The sequence below is a fragment of the Gobius niger genome (assembly GCF_951799975.1).
Source record: "Gobius niger genome assembly, chromosome: 13".
Taxonomy (NCBI): Eukaryota; Metazoa; Chordata; class Actinopteri; order Gobiiformes; family Gobiidae; genus Gobius; species Gobius niger.
This window is the reverse complement of record NC_136864.1, coordinates 28171673-28194552: the sequence shown is the minus strand read 5'-3', so window position 1 is coordinate 28194552 and position 22880 is coordinate 28171673. Positions and strand designations below refer to the sequence as shown.

General features: G+C 43.1%; 1 protein-coding gene and 2 long non-coding RNA genes across 5 annotated transcripts in view; 2 read left to right on the top strand and 1 right to left on the bottom strand.

Moving 5' to 3' along the window:
* The window catches only part of LOC306973284, a 547876-nt gene that overhangs the window by 469113 nt on the left and 55883 nt on the right, over window positions 1–22880 (bottom strand). The gene's annotated exons all lie outside the window — the stretch shown is intronic.
* Window positions 1–22880, top strand: part of LOC306973255 (CMP-N-acetylneuraminate-beta-1,4-galactoside alpha-2,3-sialyltransferase-like) — a 133866-nt gene that overhangs the window by 103189 nt on the left and 7797 nt on the right. For all 3 annotated transcript variants that reach the window (XM_079570164.1, XM_079570163.1, XM_079570162.1), the window contains one exon: window positions 7102–7248. In XM_079570164.1, the coding sequence (XP_079426290.1) occupies window positions 7102–7248 (147 nt within the window). The remainder of the gene's footprint in view (window positions 1–7101; window positions 7249–22880) is intronic.
* On the top strand, window positions 15466–16144 carry LOC306972398. Its single transcript, XR_013793499.1, has 3 exons — window positions 15466–15638; window positions 15746–15894; window positions 15962–16144. It is a non-coding gene; the product is annotated as an uncharacterized lncRNA (long non-coding RNA).

The following is a 22880-nucleotide window of genomic DNA, read 5'->3' as shown; positions in this document are numbered from 1 at the left end:
ATGCTTGATCATCTTCAGTTAAGTTGCTGCTTTTCGTGGGTTCAGATCATAGACTGTAAAAAATAATGGACGTCTTCTGCTCACTCCTCCCCGTTTACCATAACGACCACGGTCGTGGGGGAATTCATGGAGGATTTACAGACTCCCCCTCCCCAGCTCTGACGAAGCATGTTCCTAAAAAGGACATACGGGCGGGATTTTCACTGTAGACTCGGCCCTTGCGTGACGTGTAGCTCGCGCTGCTCCAATGCTAACAGTCCGACCCTCATTAAGTACGAGATTTCAAAAATTCTTCTTACAAAAACCAGCCTGGTTTCATATATTGTGATTAACCCAGCGTGATCTCAGGAGGAAGATCTAGCCTAGTCTAGTGTTGAAAAAATTGAAACCAGGCGTTAAAGTTGTTTTTAAGGTGTCTAAACTCCAATGCTTTTCAATGGGGGCCTAGTGGCGATATGGAGGTACTACAGCAATGGCGGAGCAATGGCAGCCCCCACGTTCGTGGTCAAAAAGCAGAGCAGCCAGCGCCCATTGGTTCAGATACACATCAATCAACAAAGACACTAAACATCCTGTTATGAAATGTTAAGCATAAAGAACCACAGAAATTATACAACTGACATACTTTAATATAGGCCTGGCTGTTGGATAACAGAAGTATAGGAACAGGCTCAGATAGCTAAAATGAGGTTTGCTTGATCCAGTCAGCAACAAATGTCTAAGCATAAACTCTGTTCTCTTTCCAAACAGTTCCATTGGGTGCCATTGCTAATTGGTCTTAAAGGAACCGGGCCACTGTTTCCATACTGAGATATGTTCTTACCTGAGATATGTTCTTACCAGACGTACCTGTCTGGTCTTTGTGCGTGCCCGTGTAAGAGCGTGGTAGCTTCCAACTTCAGCCCTGTTTGGAATAGTGTTTAAAGTCGACAAACATTTTGGCAAAAGGCGTCTCTGAGAAATGATCATGCCTCTACTATTTACCCTGTAACCACCCGCCAAAACCAAATGCATTCTCTCCTCTTTGCCATTGTCGTCACTTTTTGTTTCCCTTATGTGTTTTTGTCACTTTTTTATTACTTTTTTGCTGTTCTTTTGTCAGTTTTCTGCTGGATTTTTGTCATATTTTTGCTGGATTTTTGTTTTTTTTTGCTGCTCTTTTATCACTTTTTGCTGGATTTTAGCCTTTTTTTTGCTGGATTTTTGTCTTTTTTTTGCTGGATTTTTGTCACTTTTCTGCTGGAATTTTGTCATTTATTTGCTGCCCTTTTGTCACTTTTTTGTTGAGTTTTTGTCATTTTGGCACTTTTTTGGGTCACTTTTTGGCGCTTTTTTTTTTTTCCTCATTTTCCTCTCGTTTTTTATCGCTGTTTTGAAGAAGCTTTTATATTTGGAGAATTTGAAGAACAGGAGAAAACATGTTCAGGTGGTTAAATTTTATTGCAGCTCATAATAGTAACACCCGAGTCGGTACCGTTTATGGTTGTTATTCACTTCAGGATCTCGTCAAGCAGATCATGAACAATGCATGAAATTCTACATGACGTTCAAAAAGTTGGGTAAGAGAAAAGGACAATTCTAGTTTGTTCAAGGCTTCGTCAAACCCAACCCGTCTTCTCTGGAGCATAATTCCTCCACATTTCCGCCGTTGCTCCGTTATCTCCTCGTGCTCGTGCAGCTCCCGCTCACTGAGTGCTGCCTGAGTGGAACAAATGGCCGTGGTTGTTTAAATGAGAGTCAGGCGCGGCGGTGTGTCTGACAGGTCTCTTCTCAGACTGGAGGTGATTGCCTTGAGCTCTCTCAGGTCAACATGCCAATGGAACCATTTCCTCCGCCATATTTCACCGCGGAGTCCGTGTGTTTGGCTCGACGACTGCGCTTCGGAAAGAGCCGGAGTTCACGTGTGTTTTTGCACCCAGTTTGCAGTTTGGATGCGTGAGAACATCCCATGGAGACGGGGTGTTTGGTTGTTTGCAGGAAAAATAATGTTCCGCAAGTAATGTTATTAAGTGACTGCGGTGTTTGTGTCTTTGTAGAGATTTTCAAATATTGTTGACGGGACTGGGTTGATTGATTTGAGGATGTTTTGCTTCTGTCTTCAGAGGCTTTGTCTCGCTTTTGTCTTGTCAAAAGTAAGACTGATTAAGCACCTTCCGTCAATTCTCTAATACTGGCCTGTATTCCATTAGCGGCCGGGTCTCTATCAGAGGCCGGGTTCGCGGCTGGCGGAGGCAAATTAAAGCCGGTCTCTAAAACAGGCCGGGGCTTTTATTAGAAACTATAGCAGTAGAAATAATCCCCATGTTAGGAATTTGTCTCATACTAGAGTATATGATAACTCACGTGCAGGAAGTAAACAAACGGGAACCCGGGCCGATGGGGGCGCTGCGGAGGAGCTGATCTGAGCGTAACTTTGACACCGATTAAGCCACTTTTCAAACCTCCAGTGACTATTTGTGGAAACAGGGCAAACAACAAATGTTGTGTGACCCTCCAGGGTTTTAATAAAGTCACCATCTCGTCTTCAAAGCACGTCCAGCTGCTCCGTGTGCAGGTCAGTCCCACGCCTCATAATAACTCCTCCCATCAGCGCGAGCGTCTCGTCTTCTCTCGGGTCAGTCTCATGATCGATCACAAACACAAACGCTCCGTCTAAACTCGCCTTTTACACAAGATAACAACAAATAATCCGGTCCGCGGTAAAAACGAAACAGAAACCTGCAGTGACATTGATGTCAATGTTCATCAATCAACAGCAATGAGGAACACTTCCTGTTGTTTCTTTGTTTTCCTGGTCGTCCGTTTTGCTCAAATAGAAATAAAGGCCTGTCTCTATTGTGGCCTGGTTCCAATGAAGGCCTGGTCCTAGATGCCCTTGAGTAAATAAAGGCCCGGGCCTATATTAGAGCATTTACGGTATTTCAACTCTGGTTTCTCCTATAGGAGAAAGGACTAGCCTGCTCAGCCAGAATACGCGCTTTTCCTTTTACAAAGTATCGGCCAGAAGAGCAGAGACAAATGTGAGCGATCTATGTCTTTTTTGCCACAAAAACTGAAGGATGCAAGGACTCATTAGCAACTCTGTTCAGATTTTAAACGGATGAGAATTAAACATGAATGGCCAATGACTATTTGAATCAGTGTATGTTTGGAAGATTGATGGCAACGAGAGGAAAATGCTCCTAGAAAACATGATGCATCAACATCTTTGCAGGTACATTCAAGACATTATTGCTCTGTAAAAAGCAAAAATCACCTGTGTACAGTTTCACCAATGAAGATGGCCCTTGTTTGGTCTTATTTGCTTTCACAAAGCCCCGCTGCTTCTCTGATCATCGGAGCCTGTTGTAAAGTCGAGAGAAATTACAATGTGGCCCCTCACCCCTGTTGAGACTAGCTTTGTAAGACCACCGAGGGCTTTTTGGACACGCTGCACTTCTTTTCCCTCTGCACTTGTTTGCACTTGCTGAACGCTGTGTTTGTGGAGTCCTAATCACTTCTAGTTTGTGTTGAAGCGGTCGGTTTGAGTCATGTTGCAGGTACTTGTCAGAGCGGTGGGTTTTCCGCTAGACTTCTGTTTTACGCTCCTATGGTCACGTTACAGTCCAAGGAATCTGATTATTCTTGGCTTCGTCGCGCGTAAACTCAATCCCATCATCTCGATTTAGACTTTACACACACATTGGACCCTCCATCTTGATTGGAACTTTTATTTTTCAACACACCGAGCCAGCAACCTTGTCAAACCAAAGCTGCTTCCAAACCCCCTGCCCCTCACCCAGGACCAGGCGCTGCTGCGCTCTGTGCTGGGACGGTAATTACCCCGGTCCTGGCGTGATCTATTAAAGGCCCAAAGTCATTTCCCTAATCAGTGCTGCGGGGGCCCGGCTCCTGGTGGGCCCCTGTGTTCTGTGTCAGGACTACTCAGGCTAAGCTCACTTTGATGTAGCTGCTGTCAACCAATCAACGGGCCGTGTCATCACCTCCACATTTGATTTGTACTGGAGAATATGAAGGAATCACGCGGCTGTCGGTCAGGAAGGAGGGTTTATTTACTGCTTGGATTGAAAGTTTTAAAACCAAGTGAAAGTTTTCTCTCATAAGTAGCTTCTAGGGCTTCAGTTAATCGAACTTGGTAACACAGGCTAGACTGACTACTCAAAACTGTCATCGTAATTTACCAACAATCCTTTTTGGCAAAGCCCCATGACCCACACCAAATGGTTCTGTGACCCACTATTGCATCCCCACCCACCAGTTGAGAACCACTTATTTGGGCAGTAGAATCATCTTTGCAAACGACAAAATATCCTGCCTTTGTCTCTTCTGGTGTTTAAGACCAATTGGCCCTGCAGCCACAAACATGTTCTGAAGTATATATGTATACTTGAATGTGCAATGTAATTGAATCCTTGGTTTAAAACTGTGGTAGGCAACGTCAGGCCCGGGGGCCAAAACCGGCCCTCCATCATCAAACTCTGGCCCTCGAGATGATTTTGAGAAATATTATGACCCAAATCAGAGATCGAATGCCTGTTAAAGTACTCTAGAAATGTTAAAAAGACTGTCAATTCCTTTAAGTGTCTTGGCAGAGCACGCTTTTAATCCATAATCCTAAAAGAAGAATCATCTAAAGGAAGAAATGACTTAAATCTACTTGAATTAAGAGATTAAATCTAAAGTTTGAGTAGATTTGGTCTGGCCTTAGAGCAGATAAAACCTATTCTTGCCAATGGAACAAGCACAAGTTTTTTCAAGTTTTTTCTTGATTCAGATTATTTTGTATCATTTCAAGTGAAAAAGAAATGTTTTTACAGTAAAAGTTAATTTGTCTGATTTCCAGTGGGATTTCTATTTGTTCGATTGTCATTAGTGTTTTTATCTGATCTTAAATTTACTCAAATTTAACATAAAAAAAAAAAAAACTTTATTCAAGCGATTTTAAGTCATTTATCTGATTTAAGATTGACATGTTCCCAGTGTATATGATGTACAACACTGGCATATGTAGAAAGTGATGCTTTTCGTCAATTGCGTCAATTGGAGGGTTCGGCCTTTGGTCTTTTGACGATGAAGAAAACCGGCTCCACCGAGCAAACTCGCCGACCCCTGGTTTTAAACATAACTCACAAATCAAGCACAATAGCACGTTCTAGACTTTGATGATGTCATAACCTCAGATGGAGCAGGGGACAACACAGTTTTTGGAAGAATCATCCTAAAGGAAAGTGGACAAGTGAAGTATCTCATCAGTATTTGGTAGTGATTGGATTCACAAACCTGCCGTATCATTTTTATGGCAGAAAATCCTTTCTGCTGGCCAACATTGCACTCATGTTTTTGAATTTTGTCTCCACTTTTGGACAGCTTTCGGACAAAATAGTTGGAAGTTGTATGTGCTGAAAGAGAAGGCATTGAACTCTGAGACTGTTTTCACGTGGATTCTCCCAGTAATGAAGAATCAGAGTTACCACCATCAGCTGCCCACCGCCTCAATTTTAAACTAGACCAGGGTGTCAAACGTGTGGGCCCCTGCCTTGGAGATCATAAATTCCAGAGTTATGAATTTTTAAACAATAACCAGAATACTCACTCCAGCCACTAGGGGGCACCTTACCTTTTTTTTTTAAAGGAAATATTTTTACACATGTCGAGCAGAGGGCACTGTCATAAGAGATCAGGATATAAACAACACATTATAGCCACGTGGTAAATGGACTGTCTGCCCCAGGGCGGCTGTGGCTGCAATAACGGCTTACCAACACCGAGTGTGGAGTGAATGAATACTTAAAGGAATAGGCCACCGTTTTTACATACTGAGATATGCTCTTACCTCACTCTAGACGTGTTAATATATCCCCGTCTGGTCTTTGTCCGTGCGCTCTGCCAGGCAAACGGAGCACATACGCAGCCTCTCCCACATGTCATATAGCTCCAAAAAAGCTCACGATAGAAGCTACCAAGCTCTTCCATGTGTTCCCTATTTAAATAAAGTTACGTGAAGTGTTTTCATGCGAAGTATATTTACACAGAAATGTAACATGTCAATTTTATAAGCAAATAAAAAGGGGGACTATATTGTGAGGCGTAATGATACGAGGAGTAAAACGTCCGCGCAGTAACTCCTAAAGGTTATTGACGGAAGTGAGCGGGGGAAGTCTTTAGGAGTTACTGCGCAGACGTTTTGCTCCTCGTATCATTACGCCTATAGGGAACACGTGGAAGAGCTTGGTAGCTTCTATCGTGAGCTTTTTTGGAGCTATGTGACATGTGGGAGAGGCTGCGTATGTGCTCCGTTTGCCTGGCAGAGCGCACGGACAAAGACCAGACGGGGATATATTAACTCGACTAAAGTGAGGTAAGAACATATCTCAGTATGTAAAAACGGTGGCCTATTCCTTTAAGTTAAGCCATTGTTTTTGATAAGGCTACAGTCAAGTTGGGGCTTTGACCAAATCGCAGCTCATTATTATTATTATTCATTTATTGGAAAAATGTTCTCTGTAGTATTTTCATGTTTACGTTATACGTGGCCCGCGTCCCGCCGTGGGAGCTGAATTTCGGTCCACGAACCGAAATGAGTTTGACACCCCTGCTATAGACTCTTTAGAATGTTCACGGGAACCCAAACTATTGCAAGTATTTTTGAGTAAAGAGTTGCTAAATACACTTTCCTTTTCCATCGAATTAGTACTTTTAATATTTCTGGACGGGGAATGCTTATGCTTTGTGGCTTACGCGGTGGTTCTTTAGATGTTGACTGTTGCAGACTCCTTTTATAGCGTCATTGCAGATATTTCTTTACTCCCCATTTGTCCTCAAAATGTGTTATTTTGCGATACATATATTTTACACAAGTTCCAAAGCTTTGATAGACTGAACTGACTGTGGTTTTGATTTGATACTTCTCTATTTAGCAACATTACAACTTTTGTCTTATTGCTAAGTGTCCGATGCGCATGAGAAAGATTTTGCGCGGTACATGGAGAGAAACAGCGGGGTGATCCGGACTTTCACCATTAATATAAATTGTCAGAATTTGTGGTCGCCATTGAAACAGCAGTTTTATCGGTCGTGTCTTTCCTTTTTTTTTTGTTCCAGAGGGGCGTGGAAGGCTTCTGGAAGTCGGTGGCCCACGCCGTTCCCCGGGAGCCCACCGAGATGAGGATCCTCAACCCGTACTTCATCCAAGAAGCAGCCTTCCAGTTCATCGGGCTGCCCTTCAACAACGGCGTCATGGGCAAAGGGGTGAGACGCTCCTCGTTGGCATGTGCAGAGCGTTCGGTCCAGCCACTGGTGCTTTTCAGGGTTCGGTCCAGTGGGATTCTGAGTTTTCTTCTTTCGTTTCGTAAAGGTCCTGTAGCCGATATTCCCTGTTTTCAAAGTGTTCTGCTCCCTGAAAGTTGTGAGATATGCTCGTAAACTGTGAAGAATCGCGATGGTGGGAATGCATTAGGAACTAGTTTGAGCCGTGGTTAACAGTTCACTCTGCCACGGTTTGAAAGCTGGAAAAATCAGATACAGGATCTTTAACCGGACAAGCAGATGATAAAGACCACCGTGGTGTATCGATCCAGGCAGGTAGAGAATAATGGATCTGTTAGGGGGGAGGGGGGGGGGGGGGGGGGGGGGGAATCTCCCTGGTACTATGGTAAAACCAGACCAAAACGAAAATGTCAGCGATACAAAGGTTTCGGCACCTCTGGCCATCAGAAGAAAACCTCTCCCGCGTCCTCACTGCAAAAATCAGCAGAACACAGGCCTGATGTGTTTTGGAGCGTTGTGGATTGATGAGCTTTAAACTTTTTTTGCCCGGAATGACCGAAGGGTTGGACGAGAATGTGAGGGAAAGCCCGGGGTTTGATCACGCTTTGGGGTTGCATTGCAGCCAGTGGCAAAGGGGACATTGCCCCAGGTCAAGGTAAGAACGGATTTAATACAATTCCAACAAATTCTGGGAGCAAACGTTTCACCATCTGACATTAAAGAGAATGGCTTTGACAAATGGATGAAGATCTTTTCAAAATCTGTGGATGGACCTCTCGGAACTTGAAGACTTGTTTGTAAGGAAGAATGGGTAAAGGAAAATCATCCCTCAAACTACCGTAAATTCTCTAATACTGGCCTGTTTTCCATTAGCGGCCGGGTCTCTAACAGAGGCCGGGTTCGCGGCTGGCGGAGGCAAATTAAAGCCGGTCTCTAAAACAGGCCGGGGCTTTTATTAGAAACTATAGCTGTAGAAATATTCCCCATGTTAGGAATTTGTCTCATACTGATGTAAATGAAAACTCACGTGCAGGAAGTAAACAAACGGGAACCCGGGCCGATGGGGTCGCTGCGGAGGAGCTGATCCGAGCGTAACTTTGACACAGATTTAGCCACTTTTCAAACCTCCTGTGACGATATTTGGAAACAGGGCAACAAATGTTGTGTGACCCTCCAGGGTTTTAATAAAGTCTCCATCGCGTCTTCAAAGCACGTCCAGCTGCTCCGTGTGCAGGTCAGTCCCACGCCTCAAAATAACTCCTCCCATCAGCGCGAGCGTCTCGTCTTCTCTCGGGTCAGTCTCATGATCGATCACAAACACAAACGCTCCGTCTAAACTCGCCTTTTACACAAGATAACAACAAATAATCCGGTCTGCGGTAAAAACGAAACAGAAACCTGCAGTGACACTGATGTCAAAGCTCCGCTAACAGCAACGAAACACTTCCTGTTGTCCCGACAAAATAAAAGGCGTCAATGTTCCAGCCGCTGGGAGAGGGTTTGAAATGTTCATTAATAAATGAACCTAATATTTTAGGTGCAAATGGACACAAATCTCGTTTTTCTTCATTTTCCTGGTCGTCCGTTTTGCTCAAATAGAAATAAAGGCCTGTCTCTAATTGTTGCCTGGTTCCAATAAAGGCCTGGTCCTAGATGCCCTTGAGTAAATAAAGGCCCCAGCCTATATTAGAGCATCTACGGTAGTATTGAAAGACTCTTGGCTGAGTTAGGAAGATATGTTTTTGACTTAGTCCAACTTAGAACGATCTTCTGTGGGGGGGGCAAATCTGTAAAAGGACTCGCTGATCTCATTTTGTCTATTAGCGAGCGAGCAGAGCACAAAAGCGGCTAACATCACCCTGCCCGAGGCCAGTTCACCTAATCAGCCCCTTTCCAACTCAGACAAAAGCGCACCGGACTCTGGCTATTTAGGATAATTGATGAAGGAGAGTCAGAACGGCGGGCTGGAGAGCGTGTTGTCTGTTGGTATTGACGGGCCTTTCCTGTGCTTTCATTGAGGGAGTGTCTACAGCGTCTCACTCTGTAATCTCGGCTATTACTTTCTCCGACGGGACAATGCGCTGTGGTTTTTGAGGGCTTTTTGAAAGCTTTCTGGAGGTAGGCGCAGCATACCTGAACAGTTTGTTAGTAATTACTGCACGGGAGGGAAAGGGTTCAGACGCAAAGCATTTTGTAAGCTGGGGTAATCTGTAAGTGTTTTGGATCTTCAGTAAGTGTTATTGAGAAGGCGAATGCTGCGCCTGCTCAGAGATCTGAACTTGTCTATTGAGGACGTTGTCTTTGACGGGACCACAGGACTTTGACTTGTTCTGGGATGTGGAATTGCTCAGTGGTCGGTGTGGCCAATACATCATTAGCAATAAAGGTTTCCAATTAGGAGCCCACCTTCACCTTGTCTTCAAGAAACAATTTTGTTAAAGCAAATTGGAGCATCTCCTCTCAGTATTTGGCAACAGAAACAAAGTGAACAGTCATTTTCAGCAAGTCCACTCATTAAATTAGCTTTTTACCAGAGGTGGGTAGAGTAGCAAAACTATTTACTCAAGTAAGAGCAACATTACTTTGAAATCATTTTACTTATTTTAAGTAAAAGTAAAAAGATAGAAAATGTTACTTGAGTAACTGCTTGAGCATAAAAGCCTGATTTATGATTCAGTTGTGACATAGATTATGAGAAACAAAACCTAAAACAGTGTGAAAATCTGAATATTTCCAAAGTAAATACTATTAAGAAAGGCATGCTGTGTTAGACGTTCAAAACTTGCTTATTCTGCTCAGAACCCCCTGAGCTGCTGCTGCTGCTGCTGCTGCTGCTGCTGCTGCTCACCCGCTGTAAAAAGAGAAACCGCTTTATCCGGGGCCGGGTCGCGGGGGCAGCAGTCCCAGCAGAGACGCCCAAACTTCCCGGTCCACACACACCTCCTCCAGCTGTTCTGGGGGGACCCGGAGGCGACACCAGCCCAGCTCGGAGACATAGTCCCACCAGCGTGTCCTGGTTCTTCCACGAGGCCTTGTCCCACTAGGACATTCCTGGAATACCTCCCGCGGGAGGTGATAAAAGTAGTAGTATTGATAAATCCTTAACAACATCCATCCCTACTGAGCACTACCTACCTCTGGATTTTACACCCCCTTTTTGGTACCGGTGGTCAGAACACCGGTCAGAACACCGGTACCAAAAAGGGGTACACGCTATCCCAGCGTTTTGGCTAGGATACACTCCCAGCCAAAACGCCTTTAGCTTCGATTGCAGCACATTCGCTGTGGTGTTGTTTCAATAAGCTTCTGCACTGTCAAAAGATCCAGTGTTACATTCATTTTTCACCAAGATCTTGTATTGATGATGGGAGAGTGTGACCACTGTGCAAAGCCTTCTCCAGCACATCCCTAAGGTTCTCAGTGGGGTTAAGATCTGGACCCTGTGGCGGACAATCCATCTCATGCTCCCTGAACCCCTCATATGAGCCCTTGAATCCTGAAGAAGAAATTCATTGATGGAATAACCTGGACGTTCAGGTCGTCTCCCCCCCCCCCCCCCCCCCCACACACACACTCCTGACTCACCTCACTTTAACTCGCTCCATTTGCTCATAACAACATGTCCCCTCTCCCCTTCTTCATGCACGCAGACTTGTCGTAATTGTAAGGTCGGCGAACTACACCGGCCGCCATCAGCCCCGACAGAACCGCTCTCCCTCATGGGCCCGTAATTGCCCCGCATGTGTGTTCCACCCCCCGATGATGACTTAGATGGAGAGCATGGGTTTGAAAATAGCCCGGGACGTAGGTGCGTGTGTCTCATAGGGGAGGTGGGGAGGAGGGGGTGACCTTCCAGAACATGTGCGCAGCATATGGCCGAGATGGTCATTCCTGCGGCGTTCGTCCACGAAGGTTTGGCATTTTCGCTGCCGTCACCGCGGCGCTGTTGTTATTGTTATGTTTGTGGAAAACGAACGACTGCTCCATGATGTTTGTTGTTATGTTGGTTCTTTTAGTCAATCGCAACAATGGCACTTATTTCGATCGTAGTAGGACTGAATGATGTATGTCAAGCAGGAAAAGTAGGACGTTATATTTGTTTTACCAAACCATTTCAACACACTACATTCCATTAAAGTTTTTTTCATCATGTAGGCTAAAAAAAAAAAAATACTTAAAGAACAACTAAACACCAAATCAACTTTTTTTTGCTGATAAACTATCTATATGGGTCATTAACACAGTTATCTACATGTTCTTAAAATTATTTTGACATTTTAGTGCAAACTTGTTCAAAATCCAATTTTTGTGTACAAAACTGCCTGTCCAGCGCCACTCACGTTAGAACAGCACTTACTACATTTGAATTTAGGGGTTGGCTGATGACGTACCATCCTTCGTCACCGTACCATCGTTCGTCATCAAGTCTGCCGCTGTGGTATAAAAGCTGACCCCTCCCCTAAAGGCTCTGTAGCGAGTTGGAGTTGGAACAGAGCGAGCGAGTTTTTTCACAGCGATTATCAGGTTTGCGTTATTAGTATAATACTTAGTCAGTTAGCTTATCTAAATTTAATATAGTTTATCCCTAGTAGTAGGCCTAGTTGTTTTATAGTATTAGTTAGTCTTTAGCTTTATTGTCAGTGTTAGAATAGCTTCCGTTTAGCATAGCCATTAGCATTTAGCTTTAGTTGTATTGTTTAGTGAGCATTAGTGTAGTGTAGTGTTTTGTATAGTTAAATTGTAAGTATGGGGAGGAGGTGTATTGTAGTGGGCTGCTGTAGTTCTACAGGTTTACATGGTGTCCCTGTAGACTTAGAGATTAGGCGCCAGTGGTTGCGCGCAATTGGCTTGGGCGAAGGTGAACTCCCTTTCCGTGCCGGAGTTTGTGATATACATTTTTCGCGGGATTCCTACTCCAACGCAATGGCGTTTGAAATGGGCTTCTCCAAGCAGCTGTTCTTGAAGAGTGAGGCAGTCCCCACCCTGGCTCTCCCCACCCTGGCTCTCCAAACACTGCAGCCACGCCATGCCGGACACTCCTCGGGCCATTTGGAGGTAAAAGTCCAAAAAAAGGATCGATATGTTGTCTGTATATATGTATTTACAGCTTTGATTTGATTTTGGGGTTGAACTTGATAGTTAAAGTTTCTATGTATGTGTTGTTATAATATAGTTACTGCATAGAGCAGTGTAGTAGCCTACATCCGCTAATTTTATCACTGTACCGAGTCCCAGTACACTGACGTGTGCTGTGTACTGGGACTCGGTAGCCTGTTGCTGCGCAAAAGGCTTGTTGTTGGAGCAGCGTGCTGAGCTAATCCTCTTTGGTTATTGTGGTTTGTTGCATACGGTGCAGTGTGTAATGGGGCGTTTTACATCACCACTGATGATCCGCATGTTACACCGCTGTAACGACATGATAACTTTTCTGCCGCTCAGATTCATAATTTAGCTAGTGGCAGCGCGCTAATGCATCAGTCTGCACAACAACAACAACATTACGCTGACATAGTGCGCAACTGTGCATGAGACCGGGTACAAGTTTTACGATGACTATAGCTTTCATATTTCACAATATCAAGCTAACCTAAAAGCTAATGTATAAAGCTAGCGTATGACTAGAAATAACTATGAGGCCAGACTGACCGTGCTCTGCGCGCTCTGCGCTCGTTTTACGCGCCATCGTGGTCAGTGAGGAGAGGGCTGACCACTCCGGGTGGACCGTGCGGCTTTTGGGCGCTCACAGATATCAGCGGTTCAGTCGTGGTGTCTGTTGATCATGCTAATGTCGCCAAGTTTACTGAAACTTATCTGAAGTTCAAAGTCCTATTTGGACTTGCAGCTATTCAAATCTAAGAACCTATTTGGAAGCTTTTAGTCGTCCACTGTAGCCAGACTGAACATGATATCAATTTTGGGTTTGTATGCTATTGGGTAGCTCCAAGAACTATCACCTTATTCAGCATGTATGTGTTTGCGTGTCTTTCATAAGAGTTACACAATATGCATGATCAAATGTTACTGTGTTTTTAGCCAAAACCCACCCGAGAAATTGGCTGTCAGACTGATGCACCCCTTAGCATGCATGAATCTGTCCAGGCCAATTTGAAACCTGCTAGGAGAAGCAAAGGTGATTATTGTCGGGAGCTTTTGCTGATTATTTTGTGTTGTAACTCTTGCGTAGTGCATTATTAACCTTTTTTTTTTTTTTTTTACACAGCCATCCAGGTACAACCTCATTGCAGGAGCATGTCTTCCAATACGGAGACCTTGCTGGAGGTTCAGTTTCCTGAAGCTCCCATGGCAACCTCTACACCGGTCAAAAGACCAAGGTGCGAGGTGTCAGCCTCTGACCCCACCTACCATCTGGATGGAAGTGCGAGCTCCCTGAACTGTACTGGGTAAAATATAAATGAACTTATGGATGTAGCCTATCTTTAAAATATGTCACCTAAGGTTTTCAAGTTTTCTGTCTAAGTTATAATATACATTTTTCAGATATGAAGGTCTACATTTATTTTTGTTGTTGTTATTTTGCCATACAGAACCCCCATACAAGTCCCTCCACATAAACAAAAAAAGTACATCGTTTATGAGGACCAACTGTTGGGGCTATTCCGGAGCTGTCCTGTTTGCACCCGACATTGTGTTATCGACACAGTGACAGTTGGCACACTGCTCCGGGTGAAGCAGCAATGTCCTCATTGCGAGTACTTTAACCAGTGGTCCAGCCAGCCACTGGTGAACAACATTCCTGCTGGAAACCTTCAGCTTTGTGCAGCAGTATTGTTTACTGGCTCATCTATTCGTCAGGTTTCAAAGGTAGAGCAATAATATTTTTTATTTTTTTATCATAGTTCCATATCTTTTCAGTTGATGACATGTGTTCACGTTTTATAGTTCCTCAGGGCCTTCAATGTTCAGGGACTGTCTGAGCAGTGCTTTTATAAGCATCAAGCCAAGCTCCTCATCCCAACAGTCAATTGGCAGTGGAAGCTTGAGCAGGATGAACGTGTCATGGAGGCTGTTGCTGGTGGGGCTATGACACTGGGTGGCGATATGCGAGCCGATTCACCTGGTAATTCTTTATCTAAAAGCTTTTGACAGATTTGAATGAAAGTTGGGTTAAGTGTATATTTTGTTATTGTAGGACACTCTGCAAAATACGGGAGCTATACAATGATGAATCTTAAAGCTAACCGGGTAATTGACATTCAGCTTGTTCAGGTAAGTCGCATAACATGTTTCGTTCACAGGACATCACAACATTATTAACAATATTGTGGCTAAAAGTTGTGGCACTATTCAAAATGATGTGCTTTATGGCAGGTTTATTAATACTAATTTACAAATCAATCTGTCAATATATTTGTTGATTTTCAGTTTGGAGATTCCTTTAATTAAAAAAAATGACATCACAACATACTTTGTGACTTGTTACCTATAAAAACTATTATTTGCCCAACAATTACACTGAAGACTGTTTACAATGTAGTGACGTCATTTGAACACAACTAGTTACCTGCTAACATGTAGATTGGAATAAATCTTTTTGCTTTGGCAGAGTAATGAAGTGGGGAACAGTGTCCGTATGGAGAAGGAGGGATTTGTCCGTAGTCTGACAATGCTTGAAGAGAGGGGTGTTGAGGTGCAAGCGATTGTTACGGACCGACACTCAGGCGTCCAGAAGTTTTTACGGGAACAAAGACCGGATATCAATCACTACTTTGATCCTTGGCACATGGGGAAGGGTATGTATTTCAGTAATTGTAAATTGTAATGTGTAGTTTTATGTGTGTTTCTATTTGTGTACCTCGTTTAAAAAATACATTTAATTTTCTTTGGTGGGGCGTCCCAGGAATTGGAAAAAAAATGGATGAGCTGGGGAAGAAAAGGGGAACAGAGGATGTAACGATGTGGAAAAAAAGCATCGTTAATCATCTGTACTGGTCGGCAACAACGTCCTCCTCAGGTGACGAGGCTGTGGCCAAGTGGACATCTGTGGCCAACCATGTTCAGAATGTCCACATTCACCAAAACCCCCTGTTCCCTCGCTGTATTCACGAGCCTTTGGTTGGGGATCATGCAAGAGTGTGGCTAAAACCAAGTATGTGTAATTACAACTGCTCCTCCCTTAGTCAATATCACATTTATATTAATCGTTTACTCTTGGCATATCAATATGTCCTTTTCTTTGTAGGCACAGCAGCATGTGAGAGGCTAAGTGGTATTGTGTTGGCACCACGTTTTGTAAAAGATGTAGCGAAAATAAGCCCACAATACCACACATCGCACATCGAGGCATTCCATAGCCTGATCATCCGATTCTCTCCCAAAAGTGTGGGCTTCTCATTCAGAGGAATGCTGGCCAGGTAATGAATCCTAAAGGTTCAACAAATGTTCACTTTCAAAGTTATTTTATCTCTTTGAAATGTTTAGAAAAAAATACAGATATTAATGTTCATATGTGATATTTTAGGCTACAGGTCGCTGCTTTGCACTATAATGAAAATGCAAATAGGGCACATGCTGCGACGTCTGTTGGGGAGCTGAGGTATGCCATAGTGTACCCAAAATACAAGAAGGGAGACTACACAGTGAGAGCCATGAAAACCAACCCTACTTCATGTAAGTCATATTTATTTAAACTAACATGAGTGTTGAGGATAAACGTTGATCTTTTTTTTTTTTCTAGACTACGTTGACAAGCTTATGGAGCTGCTTTTTGAAAGGGTGGTGGAGGATGCCCGTCCTTATCAGGACTACTCTGACAGAGTACCTGTGCCTGAACCACTCTGTGCCAAGTTTGAAAAACCTGAAAAACAGGAGGCTGTAAGCAGGCACAGGTCCAGGTTTGTCCACAGCACGTAAGGTGAGCAACACAACACAAACTTTTACTCTCTGTATTTAAAATACAAATGCCAATATTCCACTTTTACATTAACATTTTTAGTGATGCGCTAGTCCAAAAATGTATGTTGACCTTTTTTGCATTCTGACCTAAATACAGTTGTAATTAATCTGCAACGTTAGTGTTGGTATGTTGGTTAAATGGGCACTAATCACTTTTTTATTCTGTGGCTCCAAATGGAAAAAAGAACAACAAGAACAAGAACCACAAGTTTTTTAGGTAAGAATAAAATGACCTCACTCACTACTTTTACCCTTGGCACATTGGAGGGGGTATGCATTTTTTTTGTAAATGCTGCCATAGTATGGTTATTGTACAGTTGTCTTATATTACTTAATGTATTGCTCATGTTCCAGTTGGTAAAAGAAGAGACTCTGCTATTATGTTGGCTCCGTGGTTCTGAAGGATGTTGAGAAAAAGCCATAACATTCAAAATATCCCCCAAAACTGGGCTCCTCGTCGGAAAGAATGTTGGCCAGGTAGTGAGTAAAAGATTTTGTGTAATTTGTAAATTTTACTTTAATATTTAAAAATGATGTTACAACATTTTGTGTTTGTCATTTTTAGGTCAAAATTGTGATACTGCAACAGAAATCCATGGTCACACACTGCACATGCTTGGGAGCTGAGGTACTCCATCGATTTCCCAAAGTTCAAACATGGCCAGTGCACACTGTGAACCGGGAAGACCAAGTCTATCATACTGTAAATGGCACATTTTGGGGGGGGGGGTATGTTGCTTGAGTGACAAAACAATCTTGCTTTGCTTACAGTCAAGCTGATGGCACTGCACAAACGAGGATGTGAGCAACGTAGGTCATGATTCTTCAAGAGCTCATAAGGTGGGAAATGTTAGAAGTTTGACAAAAAATGTACTGTACAGCAAGACCTTCCAGAATGAAATTATGTGTTGTCTTACATATGTTGCATGACAATATTACTTACTACATAATTTAGATGACTGTATTATTAAAATTAATACATTTGGGATTTTTTTTCTTTTATTTTCTCTCTCTCCCAGATTTATCTGGCATAGTCTATGGCAATGAGGACCAACAGTGTTTCAGAAGCAAAAGATGTCAGCCAAGTGCTGCCGCTAACCATGAACTAAAATCTCATGTGTGGTCACAGGTATCTCCAGTGTAGATTTGCTGCATCCCACATAACAATAGGTGGCGTTCACAATTCAGAATTCTATTTCAGTTGGAGGGCAGGTGCTAATACAACTCTATGGGAGAGAAACAGTTTTTGAAAGAAATTCCCAAAATTGTAGTATCCAAATGTTTTCCCTGATAATTTTTTAATAGCCATTGGATTCACAAACCTGCCACATTATTTTCATGGCTGCAAGTCCTTTCTACTGACCAACATCACACTCATGTTTTTGAATTTTGTCACCACTTTTGGATGCCTTTATGAGGAAATAATTAGACCATAGTTCATATGTGCTGGAAGAGACGACTTAGAACTTTGTGGCAGTTTTTGTTTCATGTGACTTTGTGTGGGAATTACTGAAAAATTAGCAATAAAATAGTTGCCCTTCCGTCTCAATTTTAAACTATGGGCTCTTTAGAATGTTGTGATGTCACGTGAACGCAGCCTATTGTAACAAAACTGGTAGTCTAGGAGTATAATTTTAATTTATTGTCTCCCACTCTCAAACACTCCATTCATCCTGGCCTATTGTACATGTTTTTAGTGGTGAAGTATAAGTGCTAACCAATGCGCCGCTCAGTGCAATCTATTAGCCTGTCTTGTAGTTCCGAGTTTACACCACCAGATGGGGAAATATTTTTCAGTATTGATTGGCAAACTAACTATATATAATATGTGTAATATTTATTTCTAGACAATGCTTCAAACTCACAACAACTGTCTTGAAAAATTGTGCAGACACAAACATCGCATTGCATCTTTTAGATATGTAATTTTATTTTATTTGTTGTCCATGTAGAGTCCGGGTGGAACTCACCTCTGGCTACATTTTTATTTGGCTCTGCCTTTCACCTTTCTTGAAATGGACTCATAGACCGGTAACCAACCACATATATAACAATGTAGTGTGGTCATTCAATCCATCATGAACATGTAATTCAGATGTATCAAGTTTTGATTCATAGTGTGCAGGCCTTTGCTGAGGATGACTGATTACTCTGATTGCCTCCGCTGTTTATGCTGTGGACTGTTGGAATAGGAGACCAGGGCAACACAAAGCTCCTTCATGGATCCATCAGAGGATCTTCATCGACACTGCTGTCAGACTTACAGGAACTACGTGCAGTACATTCTGTATTTACACATACATGCCATCAGTGTCACTGTATCAGCTACAGTCACCTTCACTATGACTGTCATTTGTAAGTTGTTTTATTTTTTCTTTTTTTTTGTGCCTATTCAAGTTATATAAACTATTTTTTTGCTTTGTTTGTTAATGTTTTATTCATTGTACATAAAGGACTTTTATTCTAAGTACCTGTTTTAAAATTTACTTTCACTGACTGCTCAAAAAAGTGTGAATATTTGTAGAGGTGCAGCCTGTCTTACAAAAGCTGTCTGCATAGATATTGAGAGTAAAAGTGAATCATAAAAGCATGATTTCAAATTTAAATTGGAATTTAATAAAACAAAAATATAATGTTGAACAAATGAACAAAACATAAAATAAACTAAAACTCCAGTGGAGGGAGAAACCCAATGTACTCCCCATCTTCAGGGAACTCCTGGCGGATCCTGCTCACGGCGCAGGAGGGGATGACCACGCGTATGTGCTCACCCAAATACCCCCAGCACCACCGGACTAAATTTCTGTAGGCCAGGTGCCTATAAGAGCTGAAAGAAAGGTGGTGCATGCGTTTTAAACAAAGTCACAAATTACTGAATAGATACTATAATCTACCTATAAACTAACCTGTTCACCATTGACTCCGGCATGTCTCCAAACAGTTGTACGTATGTGGCGTACACTGCCTGGAGAACATACGGGTTGAGAGCCACTGGCTCAAATCCGGGGTGCTGGGTAATGCAGGTGTCCACACCCACCTGCTGACATCTGCGCATTACCTATGACAGCCATCATGTCAGTCATAATTTGAATAATGAAGTAGTGCAGTCAAAAGGTTTGAGTGTGTTAATTGCGTGTTTTGTGCACATTACTTAACATATTTGTATAATTATGTTGGGGTATAATTTCTATCAAAAATACCTTCGGGGTCTCCCTACAGCACACATTTTCTCGTGGAGACAAGAAGGTGCAGTGGCCGCAGGTGCACCTATTGAGGCAGAGTCAACAATATTATAACTATATTATAACACAATATATAGTCTTAGGTCTGACTGGGGTCATTAATTACATTTACAGTGGTTAAATTTGACAAAAAGGCCAAGCAAAGGGCCGCAACATAAGGAGTTTGTTTATGATTATATGAGAATGTGTTATATAATTGCTCCCCCTGTGTCAAAGATTCGATTCAGCAGGTTAGCATTTGGAATACGGATCCCTACAGGATTGCTCTTCAAGACCTGTGACCTACATGCAGAATGTACTTTTTATGCAACTATACCATTGGGAAACCGGCCCCATTCGGTGGCACTCTGCTGCCACTGCCGCCTCCGCTAGCTCCGCAGCCTCGGCTCCCCCGGTGGCGCCGGCTAGCTCGCGAGCTAGCGGCTCAAACTGATAGGGCTGAGGGCCTGTGTCGGCCTCCGCCGCTCCCTCGTCTCTCTCAGCCTCCGGAGAGGAAGGTGGAGAAAAGTCCTCCACCTCCCAAGACCGATCGGTCGCAAACGAGCTAGCGTCGCTGTGGTCACTCATTTTTATTTATTTTTCCAGTGAATGCCAAGGCCACTGTCAATCACAGCCTAGACCCGCCCAACATTCACCCCCCCGCCTGTCCCCTTTAGTCCTCCAGGCTACGCCCCTTTTGGAGGGAGATTTGAACAGAGAATGTGAGTGACGTAAGCCTCAAGTAGCGGGGGTGAGAATCTCTTTAAAGGGAGGGTTTTATGAAAAATTCGACTTTTTACCAAGTTAAAATGATGTTCTCTCCTCAAAAACCGACCGGGAGTTGTGCTTCGAGCCGCTAGCGCATCTTTGAGTAATCTTTGAATCTTCTCCAGTGGCTACTTTTAGCTCCACGGCGACAGCTCCCAAAAAAAGCTCCTCCTGAGGTCCTGCATATCCAGGAAATGCTCTCTTCATCTCTCCATCTCTTGTGAAGCTTAATCATCGCCGAGTACAAAAAAAAGTGTCCCCACCAAACCTACGCCCTTGCTTTCTACCCCACTACATTTCTCTAAAGACTCCAAAGTAAAAAGTGAATTTAGTTTTAGTTTGGTTCATTTTAAAAGCCTAGTAATGCACACTCCAGGACAGTAGGTGGCGATGTGCAAATGCACTGTCAAATGCCACTTGAGTCACAAAAGGGAAGACGTTTTTTTCCCCACTGTGTTGCCGTCATAGACATAATAAATAGTCGACTCGTTCTGCTCACTCCTCCTCGTTTACATTAATGCAGTGTTAATTTCATCGACTAAAATATGTAGTCTTAATTTTAGTCAAAGTGATATTTTTGACGACTAAAATTGGACTAAAACTAAATTTAAAGTTTTTCATGAGACTAAAACTATGACTAAAATGTCCAGATATTTTAGTCGACTAAAATAAGACTAAATAAAAATGAAAAGGAGAGACTAAAATCATCCAAACTTCTATTGACCGTCTGAAAGAGCCTCAGATCATTTAAATCCTCTGTTAAAGGATCAGCTCTGAGCTTTATTCATGTGGAGCAGCTCCATGAAGCAGAAGAACCAGATTAAATATGATTATAATGAATATTATCAATGCAAAGTCCACTAAATTCATCTAAAATTTAGTCGACTAAATTTACTTGCGATTTTAGTCGACTCAAACTAGACTAAAATTGAAGATATTTTTTTGACTAAAACTAGACTAAAATGGAATTACATTTTCATCAAAAGACTAAGACTAAAACTAAGTTAAAATATGTTGTCAGAATTAACACTGCATTAATGACTATGTTGGAGAGGGAATCCATGACTCCTCCAATCCTGCTCCGACTGAGCATCTTCCTAAAAAGGCTAAAAAGGGGCGGGATCTTCACTGTAGACCCGGCCCTCGCGGGTGGTAACCGCGCCTTTAGCTCTGATGCTAACGGCCTGTCAATCAAAGTCAGGCCCTCATTAATATACAACAATTCTAAAATATTCCTTAAGAAAACCCGCCTGGTTTCTTTATTCTTTATTGGAAACCAGGCGTTACAGTTGTTTAAAACGTGTGTAAATAGCAATGCTTTATAATGGAGAACTAGCTTTTTCTGGATAGATGGAGGTACTGCAGCAATTGTACAGAGGAATTTAAGTTTTTTTGAAGCTGTTATTTTTGCTAACACTTACTCAAATTGAGTTGCACTTTATACTATGAATACTTTTCTCTGCTTCAACTCCTGAAGTAACAGAGCAGCTTCCTCTCTTATTGGAGTAGTATTTGATCAGTAGTATCTGTAAGTCCTTTGACCACGGCCGGCGAGCTGTAAAGCATGTGGGTTCGTCCTGACTTTGCCGCAGTAGGGGGTTGGCCAGCTGCAAAGTCCCCCCCCAGGCTTTTCCAAATCAGGCTAATGGTTTTAATAAGGCTTTCCTACACTCTCCCGCTTTCTTCTCTTTTCTTTCCGTGTCTTTCACCCCCCTCCCCTCCCCTCCCATCTCCCGCCCCCTTAAACTCGCGCCGGGCCCGGGGCGGTTAGGAAGCGCGGTTTAACCCCGCGGAGCAGCGCCGTATAGCAGGTCGAAACTTAAGAGGCGACAGTTAATCACCAAATGTTCGGAGTCAGTTGGCCGCAGCCGAGCAGAACAAAGCCGGCGGGTCGAGGGCGGCGGAGGGGGGAAACCGCCGCAGAGCGAGGGCGCGGCGTCAGAGGGCCCGGTTACTGAGGGGGACAAATGACTTCTGTTTGAACCGGGACAAGTCTGGCACATGAGGGGAATGAAGCGCGTCCAAATAGCCGGGAGATGTGTCAAACTTCAATTACGCGGTCATGTCGTGTTTATGTTTTGGTAGTTTGTGGCTTTTGGAAGGTGTTATGGGATGCGGCGGTGGAGATGGGGGAGTGGCTTAAGTAGATGAGGGAGGAGACGGTGCTACAAAGCCATTGACAGGTATAGGTTTTTGTGAAGATATCTGTACAAAGTTATTGATTGATTGACTGCGGAATTCTTCCGCAGTCAATTATTGGTTTTCATGTTCTTTATTATTATTCCTCTTCCATCTTTTTCCCGATTTTCTAGAGCTTTCATCACCTTCATGCTTTGTGCAATTTATGCAAGTTATGCATCAAAATGTTCCGCATGTTGAGGAGAAGGGTGCTATTACTTTTGGGACTTCTGCAACTTACGGTTTTTCCGCAATCGGCCAAAATGTCGGAGATTTTTCCCATTGACTTATAATGGGGCTGCTGCAAATCCATGCTTTTCTGCACTTTTTTCTGCATTTTCTGCAATTTCTGCACTTTGTGCATGTTCAGCTTATGCAACTTGTGGGTTCTGAGAAAAAAATTGTCCTTCTGCAGTTTTCCAGTTTTTTTATACGAGAGTTTGAAATTTTTGCATTGGTGTGTATGGGGGAATCCAGCCAATCAGGAGACTCCAGGCCTTTCAGCCGTTTGTGCAGCTTCTGCCAATCAAGCAC